At 44.2% G+C, this 25592-nt stretch overlaps 1 protein-coding gene across 1 annotated transcript in view; it reads right to left on the bottom strand.

Moving 5' to 3' along the window:
• ipo11 (importin 11) overlaps positions 1 to 25592 on the bottom strand; it is a 457504-nt gene that overhangs the window by 403663 nt on the left and 28249 nt on the right. Inside the window, exons 3-5 of the mRNA XM_034170535.1 lie at positions 21901 to 22001; positions 18621 to 18693; positions 17895 to 18098 (exon numbers count right to left, since the gene is read on the bottom strand). Coding sequence (XP_034026426.1) covers positions 17895 to 18098; positions 18621 to 18693; positions 21901 to 22001 — 378 coding nt within the window. The remainder of the gene's footprint in view (positions 1 to 17894; positions 18099 to 18620; positions 18694 to 21900; positions 22002 to 25592) is intronic.

Here is a 25592-nt window from a genome sequence, read left to right as displayed (position 1 = left end):
TCCGACCTTTTTGTTTTTTGCAAAAACTATATGGATTTGAATCATGCGCACTTGCATCAGCCAAGCTTGAACCTTCGTGCGCATGCGTGAGTTTTTTCACGCCTGTCGGTTGTGTCATTCACCTGTGAGCACGCTTTGAGTGAGCAGTGGTCCACCCCCCTCGTCAGATTTTTATTGTGAGGAAAATGTCTTAACGATTTGGAGCTTTGCTGCATGAAATTCTTCCAGAAAATGCGAGAGACAGCCAGGTGGAAACCATTCGGAAGATTCAGACGGCTTTCAGGGACGATTCTATGGGGATCACACAGATTAAGGAGTGTTACAACCAGTTTAAAGACGGCGCACAATGGCGGAGGGCGCGCCGCGCTCCGAGCAGCGATCGACACGCTGAAATGACCAGATCATTTCCAAACTGAACGCTGGGTTGATCCAGGATGTCGTCTGACTACTACAGAAATGACAGAAGAGGTGGACATACCACTTTTTCGGCACATTGCACTATTACAGGAGTTTTTGTCATGAAAAGACGTGCGGAGGAATTCGCACATCGGGACGGAGCCGCTAATGGCGCAGGACAAAAAGCAACGCCGTGATGAAGCCTCACAGGACATGTTGTGGCATGTCCAGCTCGTCCACAATTTCTCGGATAGTCACACGACTGAAAAGCCACCGAAAGCAGTCTGAATCTTCTGAATGGTGCAAGAGCTGGGCATGTTACAACATGTCCTGTGAGACAAACACGAAGGTGCTTTGTCCCGCGCCATTAGCGGCTCTGTGGCGAATTCCTCCACTCCTCTTTCCATGACAAAAACTCCTGTAACAGTGGAATGTGCCGAAAAAGTGCTATGTCCACCTCTTCTACCATTTCTGTAGTAGTCAGACGATGTCCCGGATCAACACAGCGCTCAGTTTGGAAATGATCTGGTCGTTTCAGCCTGTCGATCGCCGCTCCCTCCACCATTGTGCACCATCTTTAAACCGGTTGTAACACTCCTTAATCTGTGTGATCCCCATAGAATCGTCCCTGAAAGCCGTCTGAATCTTCCGAATGGTTTCCACCTGGCTGTCTCTCACAGTTTCTGGAAAAATTTGATGCAGCAAAGCTCCAAATCGTTCAGACATTTTCCTCACAATAAAAATCCGACGAGGGGGCTGGACCACTGCTCACTCAAAGCGTGCTCACAGGCTAATGACGCAACCATCAGGCGTGAAAAAACTCACGCATGCGCACGAGGGTTCAAGCTTGGCTGATGCAAGCGCACATGATTCAAATCCATATAGTTTTTGCAAAAAATAAAAAGGTCGGATAGTTTTCTAACAGACCTCGTACACACGAACGCTACGATAAGACACTTTTATGTTGTGTGGGCCGCTGAAGAGGAGGTACTGCTGGCCCACCACCACCAGAGGGCGCCCTGCCTGGAGTGCGGGCTCCAGGCACCAGAGGGCGCTGCCGCCGACGAAGGCTGCCAGGGTGACAGCTGTCACCCATTACTGGACACAGCTGACTGCACTCAGGACGGAGGTATATCAGCAGGACAGCGTCTCCACCTCAGTGCCGAGATATCGCCTTGAGATTAAGGTAACCTTCTCTGCAAGCTCATATTGAAGACTCTGATAAACCTTGGTAAACCTTTTCAGGACAGCTGACTACAGAAAGCTACTTGCTTGGATAAGTACTCACCTTTCCTGCTTCATTGTAACAAGAGGTGGAGGCGGCTTCTCCCCTCTCTGTCTACTGGGTGCTGTCGCACCCATACCTGTGTGTTTGTGCTCTTTCCCGCCAGCAGTACCGGATCCGACGAGCGGAGACAGTGGCCACCTGGGAATTCGGGACTTGGCGGTTCCAGTACTTCTGGGGTTCGGTGGCAGAGGAAATCTGGGTGGTTCCGGTTCGACTAGGACGGACGCCTCCTACCTTCGAGCCTGCCCACACGACACCAGCAGATTTCGGCTTCAAACTCCAAATTATTAATTGTTGTATTGGTTGTGCTCTTTTCACAACAGTAAAACTTGTTATTCACCTTTCTCCATTGTCCGTTCATTGCGCCCCCTGTTGTGGGTCCGTGTACCTACACTTTCACAACAGGATATCTCGGCCAGCGTCATGGATCCCGAGGGGCGTCAACCGGCTGTTGAACGGCCAATGGAAGACCAAGGCGCGGCGGAGGCTTCGGGAGGGGTAATCGGTGAGTTGCAGCGGATCCTCACCGCTTTCACCTCTCGGATCGATTTAATGACCGAGCAACACGTTCTCCTAAACCGCAGGGTAGAGGCTCTCGCCGCACAAGTGGAGGCGCGCCCTCCGGGCGCCGCTGCGGCTCTCCCTCCCGAGGACCCTGCGCGTGAAAGTAACGTTCCACTGGTCGTTCAACGGTCCCTTCCTCCGTCCCCAGAAGCATACATAAGCCCTCCAGAACCGTACGACGGCTGTGTGGAGACGTGCGCGGACTTCCTTATGCAATGTTCGCTCGTCTTCGCTCAGCGTCCCGTGATGTATGCAGCTGATGCTAGCAGGGTAGCTTATGTGATAAATCTGCTTCGCGGGGAGGCACGCGCTTGGGCTACAGCGCTCTGGGAGCAGAACTCACGGCTCCTTCAGTCATACGCCGGGTTTGTACGGGAGCTCAGAACGGTGTTCGATCATCCCAACAGAGGAGAGTCCGCTTCAACCGCATTACTGTCCATACGACAGGGACGTCGGAGCGCAGCTGCCTATGCAGTCGCCTTCCGCATCGCGGCAGCGAGATCCGGCTGGAATAGCACTGCCCTCCGCGCTGCCTTTGTAAATGGATTGTCTCTGGTCCTAAAAGAGCACCTGGTGGCTAAAGACGAACCGCGGGATTTAGATGGGCTCATTGATCTGGTCATACGGCTTGACAACCGGTTAGAAGAACGCCGCCGGGAACGAGGCGAAGGGCGTGGCCAGGCACGCGTCGTCCCTCTCCCTTCCGGGTCCGATCGAGCTCCGCCCTCCCCACGCTCCTCTGTTCCTGCGCTCCGTGGGGTCACAGCTCCCCCTACTGACGAAGCTAGGGACACGAGTAGGGCAACATTTAGGGCACCAGATGCACAAAGGAGATGGACCCACGGAGCGTGTCTTGTTTGTGGTTCAATAGAGCACCATGTGAGAGACTGCCCCGAGCGGTCAAACGCCAAACGCCCGCCCTTAGAGACTGGGCCAGGGGTGGGCCAAAACATTCACGTGGGACATACCCACATTGCTACACGACTCCCAGTCACGATCCTGTTTGAGGATTCAACCCTGAAGGCCCCAGCACTGGTGGACACGGGCTCTGAGGGGAATCTGCTAGACAGTAGATGGGCCAGGGAGATAGGGCTCCCTCTGGTGGCTCTTACCTCGCCTGTGCAGGTTCGAGCACTAGATGGCTCCCTACTCCCACCAATCACACACAAGACACCTCCAGTAACTCTGGTGGTGTCAGGCAACCACCGGGAGGTGATCGAGTTCTTCGTGACTCAGGCCACCTCCCGTGTGGTTTTAGGATTTCCATGGATGCTTAAGCACAATCCCCGGATTGATTGGCCGTCCGGGGTGGTGGTTCAGTGGAGCGAAACCTGCCATCGGGAGTGTCTCGGTTCCTCGGTTCCTCCCGGCTCCCAAGCTAAGGAGGAGGTCCGAGTCCCGCCCAATCTGAAGGCGGTGCCAGCGGAGTACCATGACCTTGCGGACGTGTTCAGCAAGGATCTGGCTCTCACGCTTCCTCCCCACCGCCCGTACGATTGTGCCATTGATTTGGTTCCAGGCAGTGAGTTCCCGTCCAGTAGGCTGTACAACCTCTCACGGCCGGAGCGTGAGTCAATGGAGACCTACATCCGGGACTCATTAGCCGCCGGGTTGATCCGGAATTCCACCTCACCGATGGGCGCTGGTTTCTTTTTTGTGGGTAAAAAAGATGGCGGACTTCGTCCATGCATTGATTACAGGGGGTTGAATGAGATCACGGTTCGCAACCGATACCCGTTGCCCTTGTTGGATTCAGTGTTCACCCCCTTGCATGGAGCCAGAATCTTCACCAAGCTGGATCTTAGGAACGCGTACCATTTGGTTCGGATTCGGAAGGGAGACGAATGGAAGACGGCATTTAACACCCCCTTAGGTCATTTTGAGTACCTGGTCATGCCGTTCGGTCTCACTAATGCTCCCGCGACCTTCCAAGCGTTGGTAAACGATGTCTTGCGGGACTTCCTGCACCGGTTCGTCTTCGTATATCTAGACGATATACTCATCTTTTCTCCGGATCCTGAGACCCATGTCAAGCATGTACGTCAGGTCCTACAGCGGTTGTTGGAGAACCGTCTGTTTGTGAAGGGCGAGAAGTGTGAGTTCCACCGCACTTCTTTGTCCTTCCTGGGGTTTATCATCTCCTCTAACTCCGTCGCCCCGGACCCGGCCAAGGTTGCGGCGGTGAGAGACTGGCCCCAACCCACAAGCCGTAGGAAGCTGCAACAGTTCCTCGGCTTTGCTAATTTCTACAGGAGGTTCATCAAGGGCTACAGTCAGGTAGTTAGCCCCCTGACAGCCCTGACCTCTCCAAAAGTTCCCTTCACCTGGTCGGACCGGTGCGAGGCCGCGTTCAAGGAGTTGAAACGGCGCTTCTCGTCTGCACCAGTTCTGGTGCAGCCCGATCCTAGCCGCCAGTTAGTGGTTGAAGTGGATGCCTCGGACTCAGGGATAGGAGCGGTGCTCTCCCAGAGCGGGAAGACCGATAAGGTCCTTCACCCGTGTGCCTATTTTTCCCGCAGGTTGACCCCCGCTGAACGGAACTATGACGTCGGCAATCGGGAACTCCTTGCTGTGAAAGAGGCCCTCGAAGAGTGGAGACATCTGTTGGAGGGAACAGCCGTGCCATTCACGGTTTTCACTGACCATCGGAACCTGGAGTACATCAGGACCGCTAAGCGTCTGAACCCCAGGCAAGCCCGCTGGTCATTGTTCTTTGGCCGTTTTGACTTCCGGATTACCTACCGCCCCGGGACCAAGAACCAGAGATCGGATGCATTGTCCCGGGTGCACGAAGATGAGGTCAAAACGGAACCGTCGGATCCCCCGGATCCCATCATCCCGGAGTCCGCTATCGTGGCCGCCCTCACCTGGGACGTGGAGAAGACCGTCCGGGAGGCCCTGACCCGTGTCCCGGACCCCGGAAACGGACCAAAGAACAAACTATACGTCCCACCAGAGGCCAGGGCCGCAGTCCTAGACTTCTGTCACGGTTCTAAGCTCTCCTGTCACCCAGGGGTGCGAAGGACCGTGGCAGTCGTCCGGCAACGCTTCTGGTGGGCATCCCTGGAGACCGACGTCCGGGACTACGTCCAGGCTTGTACCACCTGCGCCAGGGGCAAGGCCAATCACCAGAAGACCTCAGGGCAGCTACAGCCACTGCCCGTGCCTCATCGCCCCTGGTCCCACATCGGCCTGGACTTCGTCACGGGTCTCCCGCCGTCCCAGGGAAACACCGTCGTCTTCACGATAGTGGACCGTTTCTCCAAGGCGGCCCACTTCGTGGCCCTCCCGAAGCTCCCTACGGCCCAGGAGACAGCGGACCTCCTGGTCCACCACGTCGTCCGTCTGCATGGCATACCATCAGACATCGTCTCCGATCGCGGTCCCCAGTTCACCTCACATGTCTGGAGGAGCTTCTGCCGGGAACTGGGGGCCTCGGTCAGCCTTTCGTCCGGGTACCACCCCCAGACCAACGGGCAAGCAGAGCGGGCCAACCAAGAATTGGAGCAGACACTACGCTGTGTGACAGCCGCGCACCCGACGGCCTGGAGTACCCACCTGGCCTGGATCGAGTACGCCCACAACAGCCAAGTGTCATCAGCCACCGGCCTCTCCCCGTTTGAGGTGTGCTTGGGGTATCAGCCCCCCTTGTTTCCGGTGGTCGAGGGAGAGGTCGGTGTGCCCTCGGTCCAGGCCCACCTACGGAAGTGCCGTCGGGTGTGGCGTGCTGCCCGCTCTGCTTTGTTGAAGGCCCGGACGAGGGCGAAGAAACATGCAGACCGGCGGCGGGCCCCGGCCCCCACGTATCGTCCTGGGCAGGAAGTGTGGTTGTCCACCAAGGACATTCCCCTTCAAGTGGACTCCCCCAAGCTCCAAGAACGATACATCGGTCCCTTCAAGGTCCTCAAAGTCATCAATCCCGCCGCAGTGAGGCTTCAGCTTCCGGCCTCACTGCGGATTCACCCAGTGTTTCACGTCTCCCGGATAAAACCCCATCACACCTCACCCCTCTGCACCCCGGGTCCGGCACCACCTCCTGCCCGGATCATCGACGGGGAACCGGCTTGGACCGTGCGCCGGCTCCTCGATGTCCGTCGAATGGGCCGGGGTTTTCAGTACCTGGTGGACTGGGAGGGGTACGGCCCCGAGGAGCGCTCCTGGGTGAAGAAGGGCTTCATCCTGGACCCGGCCCTCCTGGCCGACTTCTACCGACGCCATCCGGACAGGCCCGGTCGTGCGCCAGGAGGCGCCCGTTGAGGGGGGGGTCCTGTTGTGTGGGCCGCTGAAGAGGAGGTACTGCTGGCCCACCACCACCAGAGGGCGCCCTGCCTGGAGTGCGGGCTCCAGGCACCAGAGGGCGCTGCCGCCGACGAAGGCTGCCAGGGTGACAGCTGTCACCCATTACTGGACACAGCTGACTGCACTCAGGACGGAGGTATATCAGCAGGACAGCGTCTCCACCTCAGTGCCGAGATATCGCCTTGAGATTAAGGTAACCTTCTCTGCAAGCTCATATTGAAGACTCTGATAAACCTTGGTAAACCTTTTCAGGACAGCTGACTACAGAAAGCTACTTGCTTGGATAAGTACTCACCTTTCCTGCTTCATTGTAACAAGAGGTGGAGGCGGCTTCTCCCCTCTCTGTCTACTGGGTGCTGTCGCACCCATACCTGTGTGTTTGTGCTCTTTCCCGCCAGCAGTACCGGATCCGACGAGCGGAGACAGTGGCCACCTGGGAATTCGGGACTTGGCGGTTCCAGTACTTCTGGGGTTCGGTGGCAGAGGAAATCTGGGTGGTTCCGGTTCGACTAGGACGGACGCCTCCTACCTTCGAGCCTGCCCACACGACACCAGCAGATTTCGGCTTCAAACTCCAAATTATTAATTGTTGTATTGGTTGTGCTCTTTTCACAACAGTAAAACTTGTTATTCACCTTTCTCCATTGTCCGTTCATTGCGCCCCCTGTTGTGGGTCCGTGTACCTACACTTTCACAACACTTTTATATCTCACAATGGAGAAAATCATGATAAAGGATAAGCATGTTAATTTGTATGTTCATAGATCTTTATACAGTTATAGACTATTGATGAGGTGTACCCGTGATTATGCGGACCTGGTCAGGATGGAGTTGAACCTGTATTAGCAGTTGACCAGAAATTCAGCTGAACCTCTGACTGTGTTCATTTGTGGATCCTAACCAAAATAAAATTTATTTCCATCCATAGGTGCAATTTACCTAATTTATCTATAAAGATTGATTAAAAATTGCATTTTGTGCTCTGAGATATCTAGCCCACATAAAGTACATAGAGAAGGCAATCACCAGAGTGCATGCCTCACACCTCCTGCTGTGGTGCTAATAAAAAGCATATGATTTCAGTGTGACGCTCTTCTGTGACAGAGATAAGGCATGCACTTCAGTTAACTATTATTTTTTCTTTAATATCACTACTTTGAGCAGTACCATTACAGCTGCATACAGCACAATAGTACTGATTGGTGGCATCAATTATTTCTATTGTGTAACTACTTTATGGAATATTATCAACCAGGTAAGGCCCATTTAACCACTGAATCTTTTCTCAAGTACTCAACAATGTGAGATAGCATGGACTAATTTTCCATTCCAGTATCGCATCTCTAACATGCGATTTTTGCAGTTCCAGGGCAGTTTTGAGTTAAATGAGAAGTTTTGAGTGTATCCCCTTCATCTTGCTGTCTGTTCACTTTACATTTATGTCTTTTGTAAAGGTCTACCAACTACGAGGCCACTCAGTCCCACACAAACACGAAATTCATATCCCAGTGGAATATGAATGGCCTCTAACAACCGACTGTGTGCATACTGAATTCTGAAGCCATCTATAAAGGACCTGAAGCCCATCTGGCAGGTGCTTAAACAGGTAGACACACACATACACACACTCCTCCCTCACTGTGCAACTACTTGATACTTTTCAAAGCAAAACAGGCATTAATACTAATGCTTGTTCGATTGTCCAGGACAAGTCAAAAATGTGATCAAACAACACATATCCCCAATAATATTGCCCGCATCAAACAAGTCAAATTTTTCTAAGTGGTCAAATTGTTTATTTTTTGTGTTGTCATGAATTTCTGTGCTTTCCGGGACCAGATCCAGCTTACTGCTCATGTTTACATCTCGTTATGTCTTGCACAAGACAAGAAATCTTTTTGTCTTTCTTCGGGTAACTTTGGAATGCACTCCAGTGGACAAAGATGGAAAAACAATCTGCATATATACATACAGAACCACTGAAGGAGTGTGCATGCGGTAGCATCCCTCAGAAGCTGGAGTTTGGAGCAAAGGTTTCATATGAACAAAAGTTACGCAAGGAAAAACGTTGTTTCTTAGGCCACCAAAACCAGGGCAAATAGCAGGTAAAGCTCCAGCAAAACAAAAATACGCCTCATTAGTATGCCAAGAATAGCCACAAAAAAAAAAAAACCAAAAAAAAAAAAACAGATATGAAGCAAATAACGGAGAGACAATGTTTGTGGGAAGCTGGAGAGAGGACCGTTTTTGTGTTGAAGATGATGAATAAAACAATGTATTGTAATGCTTGACACTCCTTCCCATCGATCGTGGATCAGCAAGTCTTTTATTTTAAAAGTAACTATTGAAGATACATATAGAGAGGAAATCCTACTTAAATGGGTCTTTTTCTGAAAATAAATTATGTATTGTTTAGGCTAGGCTTCAGGAGATTAACACAGGTGGTCAGCAAAAACTGTAGGAAGCTGACATGGGACAAGTCAGAAAAGCCATAGGACAAGTGGGTCTGTCATTCTACTTATCCTATAAATTTTTCTAAATTCTAGAAGCTGTAAAATGCAATCTGAGGCTATTCCAGACAAACTGCAGTGAGTGCAGCACCCATTTTGGGGAGAAAAAAAAAACTTGAATTTGAAAACTTGAAAAAGATTGAAAGGGTTAATGAAAATAAATTTCTTGAGGCTATAATAGATGAGAAAATCAAGTTGGAAACCACACATCAAATATATACAAACCAAACTGTTAAGACGTATTTCAAAGCAAAACGTTCTGGATCACAAATCCCTCTGCATCCTATACTGTTCCATTGTCTTAGCAGATTTCAATTACGGTGTAGAGATCTGGGGCAGTAACTATATGAGTTCAACAAAAGCACTAACTATTCTTCAAAACAGGGCAATACGGGTCATTCATAATGTTGCTATCAAGACTATACTCACTCTTCTTAAAGCCAAAAATATTAAAACTGACAGACATAGTAAAATTCCAAACAGCACAGATCTTGTACAAAGCAAAAAGTAACCTTTTACCAAAAAACATACACAAATTGTTCAGGGCTCGAAATGAGGGATATCAATTAAGAGGGAAAAACAACTTTAAAATTAATACAATCCATACAGACAAGAAAAGATTCTGCCTTTCATTTTGTGGGGTGAGACTGTGGAACAGTGTTGGTGAGTTAAAGCAGTGTGCAAACATTCAACAGTTTAAAACCAAATTTTAAAAAAAAAGTGTTTTCACAGGATACAGGGATGAAGTGCAGGTGTGAGTGTCACTTGGCGTTTACAGGAAACAGTGATTGATTATTTCTATATTTATTTATTTATTTATATTCATTATTACAGTGATTCTCAACCGGGGTGCCGCGATCGATCGTCAGGGGTGCCGTGGGTATTTTTCATATTCGCGATTACCGTGAATTATTTATTTTATCCACAAAGCATAAAACGACTCAGAATCTGACGTCATTGTGCTGCAGCCTCGCTCTCGTCTTAAGGCGGGACAATAACAAGGAGGCTGACGGCCGATTAAAACAGTGCCGTCTTCTTCAAAAGCCGTCTAAAATGCGGAGCTGTCGGTGTGTGTGTCTGTGCCTGTGTGTGCACGCGCGGAGTTAACAGGCTGCAGACTGCGAGGGAGGGGGTGAGGGAGGGGAGGGGGTGAGGGAGGGAGATTCCTGAATGCAGGCGCGACACGTTCAGTGCGCAGCGAGCGCGGAGCAGAGAGGATAGTGAACGTTAACAAAACGGAAACGTGAAGCTGCCTTTACTTCTCTCTGAACTTTCTCTAAAGGTGTGATTCTGCCGTTACCGTCCTGTTCACACCATGTGCGCGTCGTATGCTGAATTTATGAGATCATGAGATGAAATAAACGGTCAAATATATTTAAAAACATATTTAAAAAATGAGAATATATGAATGAACTGAGAGCCACAAAAAAAAAGTTCAGACGCAGAGATCACAAAAAGCAGGTGAGAACGCTGAACTTAAACAGCTGTTATTTTCCAAAGGTATTTATTTGTTCAATCTTAAGCTTAATGTAGTGTTTAAGCACAAAACGTGACTGATGAGGAGAAACAATTTCAGAAATGCAACAGAAACAACCACAAATCAGAAAAAGTTGGTACTGTATGTAAAATGAAGATAAAAATAAAAATGTTGCACCATTCCCAGTTTCTCCACTCACAGAAGCCAAACGTTCTTCCAGAGTTGTGTAATTATACTACAATAGTAGAATATAAAGAAGGGGAAAAAAAGAAAAAAATAGACAATATATTCGTCAATCGCAATTACTTGTCTGACAATTAATCGTCTCCAGAAATTCCTAATCGTGACAGCCCTACTTGAGATCAGAGCGCAAAATGCTTGAGGATTTTCGAAATGCGATGTTTTCTGTATCGATTTTCTATTGCGATAATTGGGTTTTGCGCAAAACTAGAAGTAATAGCATTATAATATTATTTTAGTTGGTGGTGTGCCGTAGGATTTTGTAAATATAAAAAGGGTGCCGCGGCTCAAAAAAGGTTGAAAAACACTGCATTATTAGATGGTCCTATGTTTTCTGTTGTGTTTTGTTTTATCAGGTTCTTTTGGTCTTCGTCTTTTTCTAAAATTGTATTGTAGCATTATTATTATTGCTGTTGCTACTATTATTATCATGATTTTTAAGTACTTTTAAGAAAGGGGTGGGATTCAATAAGTTTAGACTTCATCCCACTCCTTTTTGAACTAACTTTATATTGTCTGTTGTTTTAATTTTTAATAAATAGAAATTAATGAATATTAGAATTTATAACGCATTTGACTCTGATACTAACTTTAATATTGAAAATGCTATAGACATACTAACGCGTTAGCATCGTTACCATTTTTAAGTTATAAAATACATCTGTCAACTGTTTCAGAAGACCATAACAGGTCAGTTTAACATTAAAAGGTAAGTATTACTCACAGACATATGCTCTTTAAGATTTAGCAGGAAAAACAATAAAAGCATAAGGAGCATGCTCACGGCTCAAAAACCCAGCCCTTATTAGCTGCCCAAAGTGCCTGAAGTAAAAAAACAAAACAAAAAAACACTAAATTCAGCACTGAACGCTCCCTGCGCTTTCTACTGATCACTAATCTAAGTAATGACCCATGCAACTGGCAAAAAAGCGGAAATGGAGATTTAACTCAGGTCTTTGGATTATTACCACTCTAGCAAAGTAAAACATAAAACATTTTTTCCATCTCATGATGCGGGGGCATGTGCACACTGGCTGTGCTGCACTAATGCACTTAATACTTCTGTCAGAATAATTACAACAGGAACATGCACTGTCATAATGGCAAAACTTGGTTGCACTAGTGACTTGCTTAAAACCGCAAAAAACATGGCAGAAGACATCCGTTCTCATCTTGTGCATGTGTATTTTCCTTTTTGCACTTTGGGTTCAGAACTGTGTGCACAATACACTAACAGGGTGCACCACAATCCATATTAAAATTAAAATACTCTTGGAGACAATCTTAGGTGATCAACCATGAATACCATGATACCCCGCAGACTTCACTGAAAGCGTAAATGTACTTGCGGAGAGTGAAGTTTTTTTTTTAAGCAGATATTTTCTTAGAGGCGTGTAACTGTTCTGATTTTGAAGTAAAAACTGTGTTCAGAAGTACCCAGAATTTGTTGCTAGGTGCTTCTTGTCCTGTGGTGTGCCGTATCTGTCATATAAAAAAAAAACAAAAAAAAAAAACATGGGGTTTCTCTATTTCATTGTGCACATAGCTTTAGTCAGCTGCGCCATATGCACCCTGTCTCCGCAAGATCTGGGACAGAGAAACTGTAACAGACATATGGACAAATAAATTAAATTTACAGTACACTATTCGCTCAAAAAATGATGAGTAAAAGTAGAAATACAGGTTTACATAAAGACTATGAAAAATGCTTGTTAATGATGTCTAGCACCCACATTCCTACTCCTGCAACTAATGTTTACTTGATTGTTTTTTGGCATTTGCAAATCAATTGTCCGCATTGTGGGTGCCTCTAAAAATCAAAGCTTTAGGGCTCTACTAATATTAGAGTTGCCCCACTCCTATTCCAAAAAATTAGAGCGGGTTCCCCTCCATGCTTCACTCACCCTCACATTTTTGATAAGTGCCCATCCCCTCCCTAAAAAAGGGAACCACTCACTCCTTTACCCCTCCATCTATACCTTACATTTCTCATATACTGCATTACAGAGGGTTGGCAACAGAGGATTTGAGCTGGGAATTAAATCTAAAATAAAGCAGGACAGACAAAAATCTGCAGTACATATTCTTCAAACTTGTGTTCATCATGGTAAGTGTTTTATCCTGCTCTCTCACCAGTGAACTAAAACCAAAGTACTGTTGGTTTTAGGTTTCATCACAATACAATACTGTGATTTCTGTTTCGTCAATAATTTCTTTATATACGGTACATTATTAGTAGAAGTATGTAAAACAATCACCTTTTTTGTGATTCCTCAAAGACGTTCAGGTCCCAGACATTAAAATTCCACCAGAAAAAGAAAAAATACAAATTAATATATAAAGCTGTATTGTTTTTTTTTAATTGTTCGTTTTGTTATTGTATGACTGCATTTATGGTTTCATCTATCTGCTGGTGTCTTTGTTAATGTGTGTGTCCTCCAGCCTGTACTCAGGCCTCGAACTTGGGAAAATTAGAAGGACTGCATTTCTATAACTGCGTAAAACCAGCACTTGATGTGGCGATCCACTGTTCACCAATTCCACCTTCATTTGAAGGCTGATGTGTACACTCCCATGGGTGAATAAATAAATAAATGAAAAAACAATTCTGTGCTAATGTTGTCTGTATGCAATAAGGAGATTTTCACTGCTATGTCCTCCTTAAATCCAATCCACACCTCCTATGTGATTATTCATGGTGGCTTGCTCAATGAGATGGGGGACAGAGAGAGCGGGTGAGACAGAAAGAGTTTTGCCTGTAGCAATGCCACAATTTGTAAGTTTAATTTTGCGACCAGGGCAATTCACAAGCAAACACTACTCGTCACAGCGAAAGAAACCCAAAAACTATGAAAATTGGTTGTGAGAGCCACGGGTTCATTTACAGACTTCTCTTCATGTCCTGGTCAGTCTCACAATGTTTTCTCACAGATCTTTCTTTTGTTCATTCGTGCGTAAGTCTGGGTGGACAAGGCCAGAGAGTAAAGGCCCCCCGACACGAACATGTCTTTGATTCACGCACTAGCACGCACGTAGTCGTAATGATCCCACCCGCTGTGATCCCAGCTGGACGCCGTTCTTTGTTCTACCAGCTGCGGCGCGCTCTGTGCTGGACGCTGTGTATATAAAATAATTATTTCATGTCAGATTAATCATTTTCGCTGCAAATTGGCCTTTGAAAAGGGCTGTAATCACTTTCTGAATCACAGAGGACCGTTGAAGCTTCAGCCGTTCGTGTGTGCGCCTAACAAGCAAAAGCCAAAATGTAAAGCATGGTTTAAAAGATTTTAGCCTAGATGTATGCAAACCTATGGTCTGAACTGTACAAATCACTTCTCATTTATAATCACGGTCCATCACCAACAATATTCTTTGACACATCAACTGCAATATCACTGAACTGACTTGCACTGAATTGAAATTCAGTATCAGATAGAGGGTAAACCAGGAAAAAGATGGAAGTAGAGATAAAAGTGCGCTTAAAAAACTTCCCAAAGACATTTTAAGGTCAATACATAAATATAACTTCTTACATTACAGACAGCACTGAGAGGTGCAGTGGTGTACACAAATTACTAACCCAGGAATCAGCAGAGAGGTCCTTTAATTTTTCATTGTACAGCAGTCCTGTGTAACACTTCACATTTGTATTGGTGTGTGTGTGTGGGTAAAGAAAGGAGAAAGAGCACTGCGTAGTCCAATGAGTGTCAGTCACCCTTGCATCATTCAAAACTCCAGTTTAATGGAGCGCAGAATGCCTCTGTTCGTCACACTGCCTTAGGGCATATATTCTTGTACAGAGAGCAATTCTGCATAGTCTGACATCCTCTGGTCTGCCTACGTCATCCTCTTTCTCCATCTGTTAGGATGCCTTCTGGTTGCTTGATCAATCTGTTCTCTTAAACACCTTCTTGATGTCCATCTTTCTGTCTAAATCTTTAAAACGCACAAATAACCAAAAAACAAATCTTTCCCCCTTTTTCATTCATATATTTATTTAACCAGTAAAAACGAAAATAATTTTTCCATACACATCAATCATAGTTTAGTTGTGGATGAAAGTAGACATGGAATGAAAATCTGATTGTTACATATTTCACGGTCTACAACTCATAAGTCTCAGAAAAGCTAAACATCACCACCTACAGGTAAAATGTGGCACTATGTAAAGCTGCAAGTCTAATACAGAAAAGTAATGTGCAAATGTAACTGCACGGGGGGTTAAAGGAAGTAAAGTTGATTGCTAAATTATTTTTTGTAAACAAACAGAAAAGGAAACTACAGGAGTTTAACTCATTAATGCAACATGAGAGCGAAAAAAGACAGCTGTGAGCAATAATCCCTCCTGTGTTTAAATAAATAAATAAGGGGCAGAAAACATATACCATTCTTCTACAAATATTTAGTCCAGAGCATCCCATGGAGGGAGAAAAAGCTACATGTTAATGGTGCTGCACACTCCGTCTACATCACAGCACACAGCGCAGTCCTCAAAAATAGTTTATTTAAATCACATCATTTAACAATTATACAATAACTAGCCAATTACATGACCCAGGGTCAGTTTGACTCAGAGTCTGAAATGAAAACTTCATCTTCATCAATAAAGCTATAACCTCCCACATACAGCTGTATGCAAACGTTTGGCCACCCCTGATGATTTCCATGATTTTCCTTTATAAATCATTGGTTGTCTGGATCAGAAATTTCAGTTAAATGTATCATATAGCAGAGGAACACACTGATATCTGAGAAATAAAATGAAGTTTATAGGATTTACAGAAAGTGTGCAATAATTATTTAAACAAAATTCGGCAGGTGTATAAATCTGGGCACGCTTGTCATTTTATTGATTTGAATATATTTAGCACTAATTATTGGAACACAAAATTGGTTTGGTAAACTCAGTGTCTCTTGACCTCCTTACACAGGTGAATCCAATCATGAGAAAGGGCATTTAAGGTGACCATTTGCAAATGTTTCGCCTCTTTGCATCTCTTCTAATGAGTGGCAACAAAGGAACCTCTAAATAATTCTCAAATGACCTGAAAGCAAAGACTGTTCAATATCATGGTTTAGGGGAAGTATACAAAAAGCTAACTCAGAGATTTTAGCTGTCAGTTTCCACTGTGAGGAACACAGAGATGGAAATGGAAGACCACAGGCAACTATACAGCGCACTTTGCACAAAGAGATGCTGTAATGCAGAGGAAGCCTTTTCTGCGTACACGCCACAAACAGAATCGCATGAGGTATGCTAAAGCACATTTGGAAAAGTCAGCTTCATTTTAGAATAAGGTGCTGAGGACTGATGAAACTAAAATTGAGTTATTTGGCCATAACAAGGGGCAGAAAAAGAACACAGCATTCCAAGAAAAACACTTGCTACCTACAGTAAAATTTGGAGGTGGTTCCATCATGCTGTGCGGCTGTGTGGCCAGTGCAGATACTGGGAATCTTGTTAAAGTTGAGGGTCACATGGATTCCAGTCAATATCAGCAGACTCTTGAGAACAATGTTCAAGAATCAGTGACGAAGTTGCGCCAGGGCTGGATCTTTCAACAAGACAACGACCCTAAACACTGCTCAAAATCGACTAAGGCATTCATGCAGTGGAACAAGTACAATGTTCTGGAATGGCCATCTCAGTCCCCAGACCTGAATATTACTGATAATCTGTGGTGTGATTTTAAGCGGGCTGTCCATGCTCAGAAATCAACAAACCTGAGATGTTTTGTTAAGAAGAATGGTCCAAAATATCTTCAACCAGAATCCAGACTCTCATTGGAAGCTACAGGAAGCGTTTAGAGGCTGTTATTTCTGCAGAAGGAGGATCGACTAAATATTGATGTATTTTTTTTGTTGGGGTGTCCAAATTTATGCACCTGCTTAATTTTGTTTAAAGAATTATTGCAGACTTTCTGTAAACTTGATTTCAGTTCTCAAATATCACTGTCTGCTATATGATATATTTAACTGAAATTTCTGATCCAAACAACCAATGATTTATAAAGGAAAATCAGTGAAATCATCAGGGGTTTCCAAACTTTTAAATACCACTGTATACGTAACATTTGTGCCTCTTGGCAGCATAAATCTGATGAAGAGGTATTCAGACTTGCACAAAAATTATAGAAATGTGTGGAATGAGAGATTGTGAGGTCAATTTGCTCTGCAAGCAAGAATGTACAGCCATAATTCCACACCTGTGTACGGGGTAAAGGTCTGGTGCATATTTCTTCTTTTTTAGGTTATTTATTTATTTTCTGTGTTTTATTCTATTTTGTTATGCAACTTTGTTTTTAAAAGTTTGTGAATAAAGGAAATACATACTAATCTACACTATTTTTATGTTGCTATGGCACAGTGTGAGACATGACACCTACCAAAATTTAATATATTATTCCAGATATTATCATTCCTAGGTTTATAATAGTAGGACAATCAAACATAATAGATGTTTTTGAACTTTTGACCTCAGCAGGCCACAACCCACCAAATGAATCTAAAATTAAGTTATGCTCATTCACATGTACATTCTTGACTTTTGTCTCAGTGAGGGGAAAGTAATGTCTGCAGTTCCAGTTAAAAAATGCAAATGATGCGTCTTGGTGGTTGGTGTAATAGAATGCGTGTGTTTGTATTTGTACACAAACTCCCACCCACCTCTGCCTGTGGTTGGTTTACCATGAAATTTTGCTCTTCCTTAGCCAATCGCTATCACTTATGCAGTTGTCCTGCTCCTCCCTCACCAAAAAAGAAGCAAAAAAAAAAAAAAAAAACCTTTGCAGCTCAGTTGCAGCTGAGCGAGATAAAAACGGCTTCAATGAGCTCAATTATAGTAGCTCACTGCATTTTATATTCCGTAATGATAATGGCGTAACAATGGAAACAGTAATTAGTTAGATTACCCGTTACTGAAAAAAATAACTCCATTTGTAATGCTGTTATTCCCATCAGGGCACACAACACACAAACGGTCTTCCTTTGCGAGAGACCCACAGTATGGTCATCTTTTCAAACATGCATAACCCTGATGTGTGAATGACAAATTTCAGAAGACAATGAATAAATGAAAGAGTTGTTGGGCAGATAGTGATGGCAAACAGCCAAGACTTACATCTTGGAAAAGCCGTCTATCCTGCGCCAGGCGTTTCGATGCCAGGGTTTTGGTGACGTGGTAGAAAGTTAGCAGCACCCTGTGCTGCTGCAGGCCATCCTGACCCTTCACAGATTCAAGCAGAGTAGGGATGAGCTCTGGCCATTGCCTGGGGCAGTCCAGGCGGGCAACCTTTGCTATCAGTACTGCAATCTGGGTTGCTATCTGTTGGAAAACATGAGAAACCAGAGACCAGAAGTACAATAAGAATTAATTGAATGCGATCTACCCCATCATGTTTTTTATAAATATGTATACAGGAATGGGGAGGACAAATAGAATGGGGGGGTTTGCTTTTTTAAAGTTTCCTCTCAGCTATCTGTGGCCAATGACAAAGCAAAGTGTAGACACCTGCAAATAATGACATTCACCTGGGTTTCACAGCAAGCTTTACAAATTCATAGTGGAAATGATGATCATTTGTGGTAACTCCAAACATCAGACAAAGCACCACAACAAAGATGTGTACACGCACACACGCACGCACACACACACACACACACCTCCAGAGAATACCAAACCAATTAAATAATTATACTGACTGAACTATCCTGAGACCCACACGCACACAAAATTAAGGTTATTTAATTAAAATAAAAACATAATAATAATAATAATAATAACAAAATCAGATCACTAATTACGTATGTTTAGTCCAGGGATTACATCCTATGTATTCTCACTAACCTGGTTGACAGGCTCATTGAAGTTTGCAATGAGACCAGCTCGCAAAGAAGTCTTCTCCTCTTCTGACAAAGCACTGTCAACAAATCAAATGAAAAAGATGCTCAAAGAAAGTGAAAGGAAAGCAAAGAGAAACAGACCACCGAAAGGATGTGGATAATATTCACTTATGCAAGATTGCCAAAATGCAAATAATTATTTCATGAAGAATTTTTGACAGAAACTTGGGTACCGCAGTACCATATTGAAATGTCTTAACGGTTAATGTAAATGAAGTCTAATACATAAATTATCTGACTTGTCGAAAGAAAACTGATTTGAAAAATTCTTTGTATTGAAAATTATCCTTATAATTTTTTAATTACTTACAGACTCTGAAAATAGATGGACTATGAAGAAAAATGGCCATTATTCCTAAATGTATTTGGGATATTTTGCAAATCATCTTGAATTAAAGCCAACAATCAATACTACAAGAAAGCACCAATTGTTTTATTTGAAGTTCATTGCAGAAAAGTACGGAGATGATTACAAAAACTGTGCTACTCTACATACACTTATGAGGCCTAGCTGTACATAAACGGTACGGTGCATCCGTAAAGTATTCACAGCGCTTCACTTTTTCCACATTTTATGTTACAGCCTTATTCCAAAATGGATTAAATATTTTTCCCCTCAACATTTTACACACAATACCCCAAAATAAGAATATGAAAAAAGTTTGAGATTTTTGTAAATTAATAAAAAAAAAATAAAAAAAAAATCTAGGAGTCACATGATGCGATTTCTAAAGACGGCTGCCTGAGCCAAAGCTCCAACTAGCATCCTTAAGATAATCCTACAACTAGTCCCTAACAATAACTACCGTATTTCCTTGATTAAATGCCTGACCTTAATTACAGGCCTACCTCATTTAATTGCCAGTGTCGCAGACCGAACAGCCCACCCCTAAAAATTGGCCCGCCCTGCCTCCACTGCGCATGCGTCATTTTGAAGCTCAGCAGCTTGTCTGAGAGTCTCTTCACCCAAAGCGATCAAATGGATTTTGGGATTATTAACCATCAGATGACAAAGTAAAACCTCTTAAATCATTCTAAAGTCAGTTTTAAGCAGAAACGACGCTGTTTTAAGCAGAAACAAGGCGAAAATCTGACACTTTGCATCAGCTAGCAGCTCGTGTAGCTGCGGTGCTTTGATCACTTCCTCCATCTTTTATGATGAAATAATGCTGAATTTATGTGGAAATGATTGTTGTACAAAAGCTTCAGATATCTGTCGCTGAGATAGATGATGACTGGAGTGCAGTTTTAAACAGAAACGAAGTGGTACCGCTAATGCCGCATGCGCAGTGAAGGCAGGGTGGACCAATTTTTAGGGCCCCTTCAGACATAGTACGAATGTGGTTGGATTGCGTATGAATTGCCCATGAAACAGGAATCGTATGTAATATGTGTAAAATTGGAACTGCCCCCAACACTTAGAAAATGTGTGGCCATTCGCACTGTTAGCACAAAAACAGTCAGCAGACGATCACTTTCGAGCCGGATGTGAAATCTGTCTAAGTGCCCCCATGAGTGTGGTGTTGCAAAAAGCAACACACGTGGTGCATGTGTATCGCACCACTCCCCCCACCCAACACATGTGGCATGCTTGGGGGGCACACTTCCATAAAATGCTTATATGTATGTACAGATCTGATCACATGGGGGCCGGACAGCCAGGTCTGAGCGCACACAGCATGGTGAGGCACGTGTCTCTGCCTGCTGTCCTCACGTGGAAATACATAAAACATCTTTTGCCTTTGCACCAGGCTGCAGTGGCCACACACAGCACACCTCATCCACGTCCTTTTTGATTTCTGGCATTTTTCCGCACCATTTACAGGCCAGCAATGGTATCGCAGTGGTAAAGTTTCTGGCTGGCAATCAGAGCTTTTGTAAACTGCAGGTTCGAATCCAGTGAGTGACATGTATTTTTCTTTTTCCACAACAGCTGCACGATGTGGTTATACATGCTTCAGATGCTCGCAGTGTTCCTGCTGCGACAGTATCGTGCACCAGCATGCACGACATTGTACACACCTGCCCGTCGGTTCGATGTTTCACGGTTCGCTCATACAAGCTGTTCCGCCATTATTCATCTTGATTTGTACTTATTCGTACTATGTGTGAATGGGGGCCTTAGGGGGACCGTTCAGTCGGCCAGGTCAAACTACGCTGGAAAAAAATAAACGCCTGCCTTAAATATGTTCCGGTCTTGTTTAAAGGCCAGGTTACATATGTTAGCCGCCAGACGTCGCTGCCTAAAACTGTCTTCACTTATCTGGCAAGTGGTAGAGGTAGAGAAAAGGGTAGAGTGGCTGGAGGACTCTGATAAAAAAAAAAAAAAATTTGAAGGCCTCGCAGGAGACTAGCCCGCTTACCCCCAAAGCAGAGCTCGAGGATCTCTGTGATAAACTTGAAGACATGGAGAACCGCAACAGAAGGAATAAGCTATCATTTGTGGGTGTCTCAAAAGGTACGGAGATATGGCAGTGTTGATGCAGAAACTACTGACATCAATCTTTGGCTGGAATGAAAGGGTGCAACCATCGGCGATAGACCGGGCACACAGAGCCTCGAAACCGCAACCAAGTGCAGGGGAGAGACCGCGTGCAATCCTGGTTCGCCTTCTGCGCTCAGCTCATTCTACACCAGGGGTGCCCAAGTTCGGTCTTCAAGATCTACCTTCCTGACACTCTTAAGGCCCACTGACACGAGCATGCTTTTGATTCATGCAACGACCTGACCTGTGTCGTGATGTGTCGTGCTAGAGAGTAAACTCGTCTTTAACGGGTGCAGACAGGACGCGAGATGGGCGTTGGTGCGTGCTACTGCACACAGAGAATTTTGATTTACTTTACTTAATTTTGGTTTACTCCAGGTGCGCTGGCTTCCAAAGGCACTTAGGTTTAGTCCTGCGATAGACTGCCACATAGTGATGTCCTGATCTTATAAATGTCGGCCTGATCATGGAAATGTTTTGTTTTTTGTTGTTCATCTCTATCACTGTTGTTCATCTCTATCTCTATGCACATTCCCCCTGCTTCACTTTAGCAGCTTGTTGTCAGCATACTAAACAGACTCGAGAAAAACAGAAAATGGATGAATTGCAATTCGTGAGGGACATGACAAGCCTTAAAAAAGCCACACTACTATTTAAAAAAAAAAAATTGCATGACCAAAAGAGAAATAAGGGTAAATATAAAAACAGGCAAGAACAAGAGCACCAAACACAGCCTTACTGAGGTGCCACTCTCCTCCAGTATCTGTCGATGCCATTTTTGAAGTACAGCACAGCCAGCCACCTGACATTTACATCCAGCATGTGGTTACTGAAGATATTCTGTAGAAAAGAAAAATAAATACAGCAAATGTTGTTACTGCAAACAGACAAGTGTAACACCATGTAATTTATGAAGTGGCTTAGTATAAATGTCTCATGCAGCTCAGGTTGAACTACAGAGCAACTTACAAATCTGAATGACTCAAAGACACACCATCAACCCCTTCATTGATGGGAAGCTCAGATTACTTTGCATCTCAAGTTATACACTTTGTAGTTTAATTCTATATACACACTAAAATTTTAAAATGTAGAAGCAACCATAGATCAGGTTGAATCTTCATAGTATTCTTCAAATGATTATATTCATTACAAACTGGGGAACAATGACAAGAGATCCATATTGAAAGATCAGTAGCTTCCAAATGAGTACTGCAGAGAAACAGTTATTTGGTCAGTCAGAAAGAGATTCCTCAGAAAAGTTGGAGTGGGTGCCCTCTGAACTCTTGCATGAGGGCTGTGAGATAAACTTATAACCCAAAAATCCTGGGTCTACAGTGATTTGGTGTCCACTAATTGCTATGCACAAATGCAAGCACACACAGATAGAACACATTTCTAAAGCTCTGTACTGCAGTAGCAAGAGCTAAAAGTTGAAAATGTAGCCACCACTGTCCTGGGTTTCAGAGAGGTGAAAAAATGCACAAATTAATAATATGTGTTGCTCTTGTTATATTAAATATAAGAAGAGTACATCTTCCCATTTATCAACGGCAATACTCAGGGTTCTCGCCAGCGCATAGCGCCCCCTGCGCTATGCTGTGACTTGGATCCCCTATGTTGTGATTTAACCAGCATATTTTTTTTTTTTTTTTTTTTTTTTAAAGACGTCGCACGTTATTTAACGTCCCAGTTCGCAAAGCAAAGTGAAAATATAGTTTCAAAAGTTTTTTTTTCCCTATTAATTTTTGTGGCATTGTGTTGTACAGGTTTTGCACTGCGATTTTTTGGCACTGTAATTATTTGTACTTATTTGCACGATATTGTCCTTGTTGTTTTTGTGGCCCTTGCATGTCTGTTTTTGTTGTATATGGCAGCTTCCTGTGCTTTGTCCCAAGACAAATTTCCCCGAGAGGGACAATAAAGTTTATCTTAGCTTATAAATGTCAAAATTTTCTCGGAGGTATGCCCCCTGACCCTCCTACAATAGTTGTGCCTGCAACACTCATCCCGCGGCTATGCCCAGATAAGTTCCCCCCTATGCTGTGAAAAAAATCCTGGTGAGAACCCTGACACTAATATAATGTAGCAGCTGCACTGATACTGCGGTGGAGTGTATCGGGGGTTACCAAATACGGTAGCCCTCCTCCTTAGTTTAACAGGTCAAAGTTAGCAGTCAAAAGAAAAGGAAGACCATGTGAAGATTTTCCACTGAGCAGGAGGGAAGAAAAAAAAACATTTTCTTGTTTGTGAGAAAGTTTGCCTGACAGAGGTGGAGAGAAATGTAAAAATGACAAGCCACAAAAGTAATGTAATTTCATTTTCTTCCATTTCTGGATGAGAATACTACTCATTGCCAATACTTTCAGCCACTGAAGTACAGTTTTTGTGCATGCATCACTATGGAAGAACACATGCATTATGGAATCCCAGGCATGCAGACAGCTCAGCCCAAAGACAGTCAAATGCAGGTCTGTTTGAAGTAAATACCAAACTCTAAGCTTCCCAGTGCATCAGGGTGGGAGAGTTAACAAATCTTAAAAATTAACACGGTGATATCACCGGGAAGATTTCAAGTAAGTGAGTCCTCCAAAGTGAGGGGGCGAAACGACAGAGGTTGGGGGGGGGGCATTTACAGTTCACGACACTGTAAAAAGCTGTAAAAAGTAATTCTTAAATGGTGAGTGTTATGGAGACTAGCTTTAAAGGGATGTATAGGGTTGGCTTGTGATGGGAATAAGCCTCTTTTACCCCCAGGACGTCTCTCAGGAAACAATAACAGAAGATAGTTGTTCATTTTGGGCAGTTTACTGAATAGTTGCAGGCACAGGTGAGTTGCAGGCACAAGATTGTAGCTGGGGTTGTGTTTATGTGTGGCTGTTCAACAATGACACACACTGGCACTGCGGCGCTGCATAATGAAGAGTTTTGGCGAAAGAATAAAGCTAACTTGTTGGTAATTAACTTCTCTGGCTGGTGTTATCCCACAATCAATCAATCAATCAATTTTTTTATATAGCGCCAAATCACAACAAACAGTTGCCCCAAGGCGCTTTATATTGTAAGGCAAGGCCATACAATAATTATGTAAAACCCCAACGGTCAAAACAACCCCCTGTGAGCAAGCACTTGGCTACAGTGGGAAGGAAAAACTCCCTTTTAACAGGAAGAAACCTCCAGCAGAACCAGGCTCAGGGAGGGGCAGTCTTCTGCTGGGACTGGTTGGGGCTGAGGGAGAGAACCAGGAAAAAGACATGCTGTGGAGGGGAGCAGAGATCGATCACTAATGATTAAATGCAGAGTGGTGCATACAGAGCAAAAAGAGAAAGAAACAGTGCATCATGGGAACCCCCCAGCAGTCTACGTCTATAGCAGCATAACTAAGGGATGGTTCAGGGTCACCTGATCCAGCCCTAACTATAAGCTTTAGCAAAAAGGAAAGTTTTAAGCCTAATCTTAAAAGTAGAGAGGGTGTCTGTCTCCCTGATCTGAATTGGGAGTTGGTTCCACAGGAGAGGAGCCTGAAAGCTGAAGGCTCTGCCTCCCATTCTACTCTTACAAACCCTAGGAACTACAAGTAAGCCTGCAGTCTGAGAGCGAAGCGCTCTATTGGGGTGATATGGTACTACGAGGTCCCTAAGATAAGATGGGACCTGATTATTCAAAACCTTATAAGTAAGAAGAAGAATTTTAAATTCTATTCTAGAATTAACAGGAAGCCAATGAAGAGAGGCCAATATGGGTGAGATATGCTCTCTCCTTCTAGTCCCCGTCAGTACTCTAGCTGCAGCATTTTGAATTAACTGAAGGCTTTTTAGGGAACTTTTAGGACAACCTGATAATAATGAATTACAATAGTCCAGCCTAGAGGAAATAAATGCATGAATTAGTTTTTCAGCATCACTCTGAGACAAGACCTTTCTGATTTTAGAGATATTGCGTAAATGCAAAAAAGCAGTCCTACATATTTGTTTAATATGCGCTTTGAATGACATATCCTGATCAAAAATGACTCCAAGATTTCTCACAGTATTACTAGAGGTCAGGGTAATGCCATCCACAGTAAGGATCTGGTTAGACACCATGTTTCTAAGATTTGTGGGGCCAAGTACAATAACTTCAGTTTTATCTGAGTTTAAAAGCAGGAAATTAGAGGTCATCCATGTCTTTATGTCTGTAAGACAATCCTGCAGTTTAGCTAATTGGTGTGTGTCCTCTGGCTTCATGGATAGATAAAGCTGGGTATCATCTGCGTAACAATGAAAATTTAAGCAATACCGTCTAATAACACTGCCTAAGGGAAGCATGTATAAAGTGAATAAAATTGGTCCTAGCACAGAACCTTGTGGAACTCCATAATTAACTTTAGTCTGTGAAGAAGATTCCCCATTTACATGAACAAATTGTAATCTATTAGACAAATATGATTCA

The sequence above is a fragment of the Thalassophryne amazonica genome, chromosome 5, assembly GCF_902500255.1.
Source record: "Thalassophryne amazonica chromosome 5, fThaAma1.1, whole genome shotgun sequence".
Classification (NCBI taxonomy): Eukaryota; Metazoa; Chordata; class Actinopteri; order Batrachoidiformes; family Batrachoididae; genus Thalassophryne; species Thalassophryne amazonica.
This window is presented reverse-complemented; position numbering and strand designations above follow the sequence as displayed.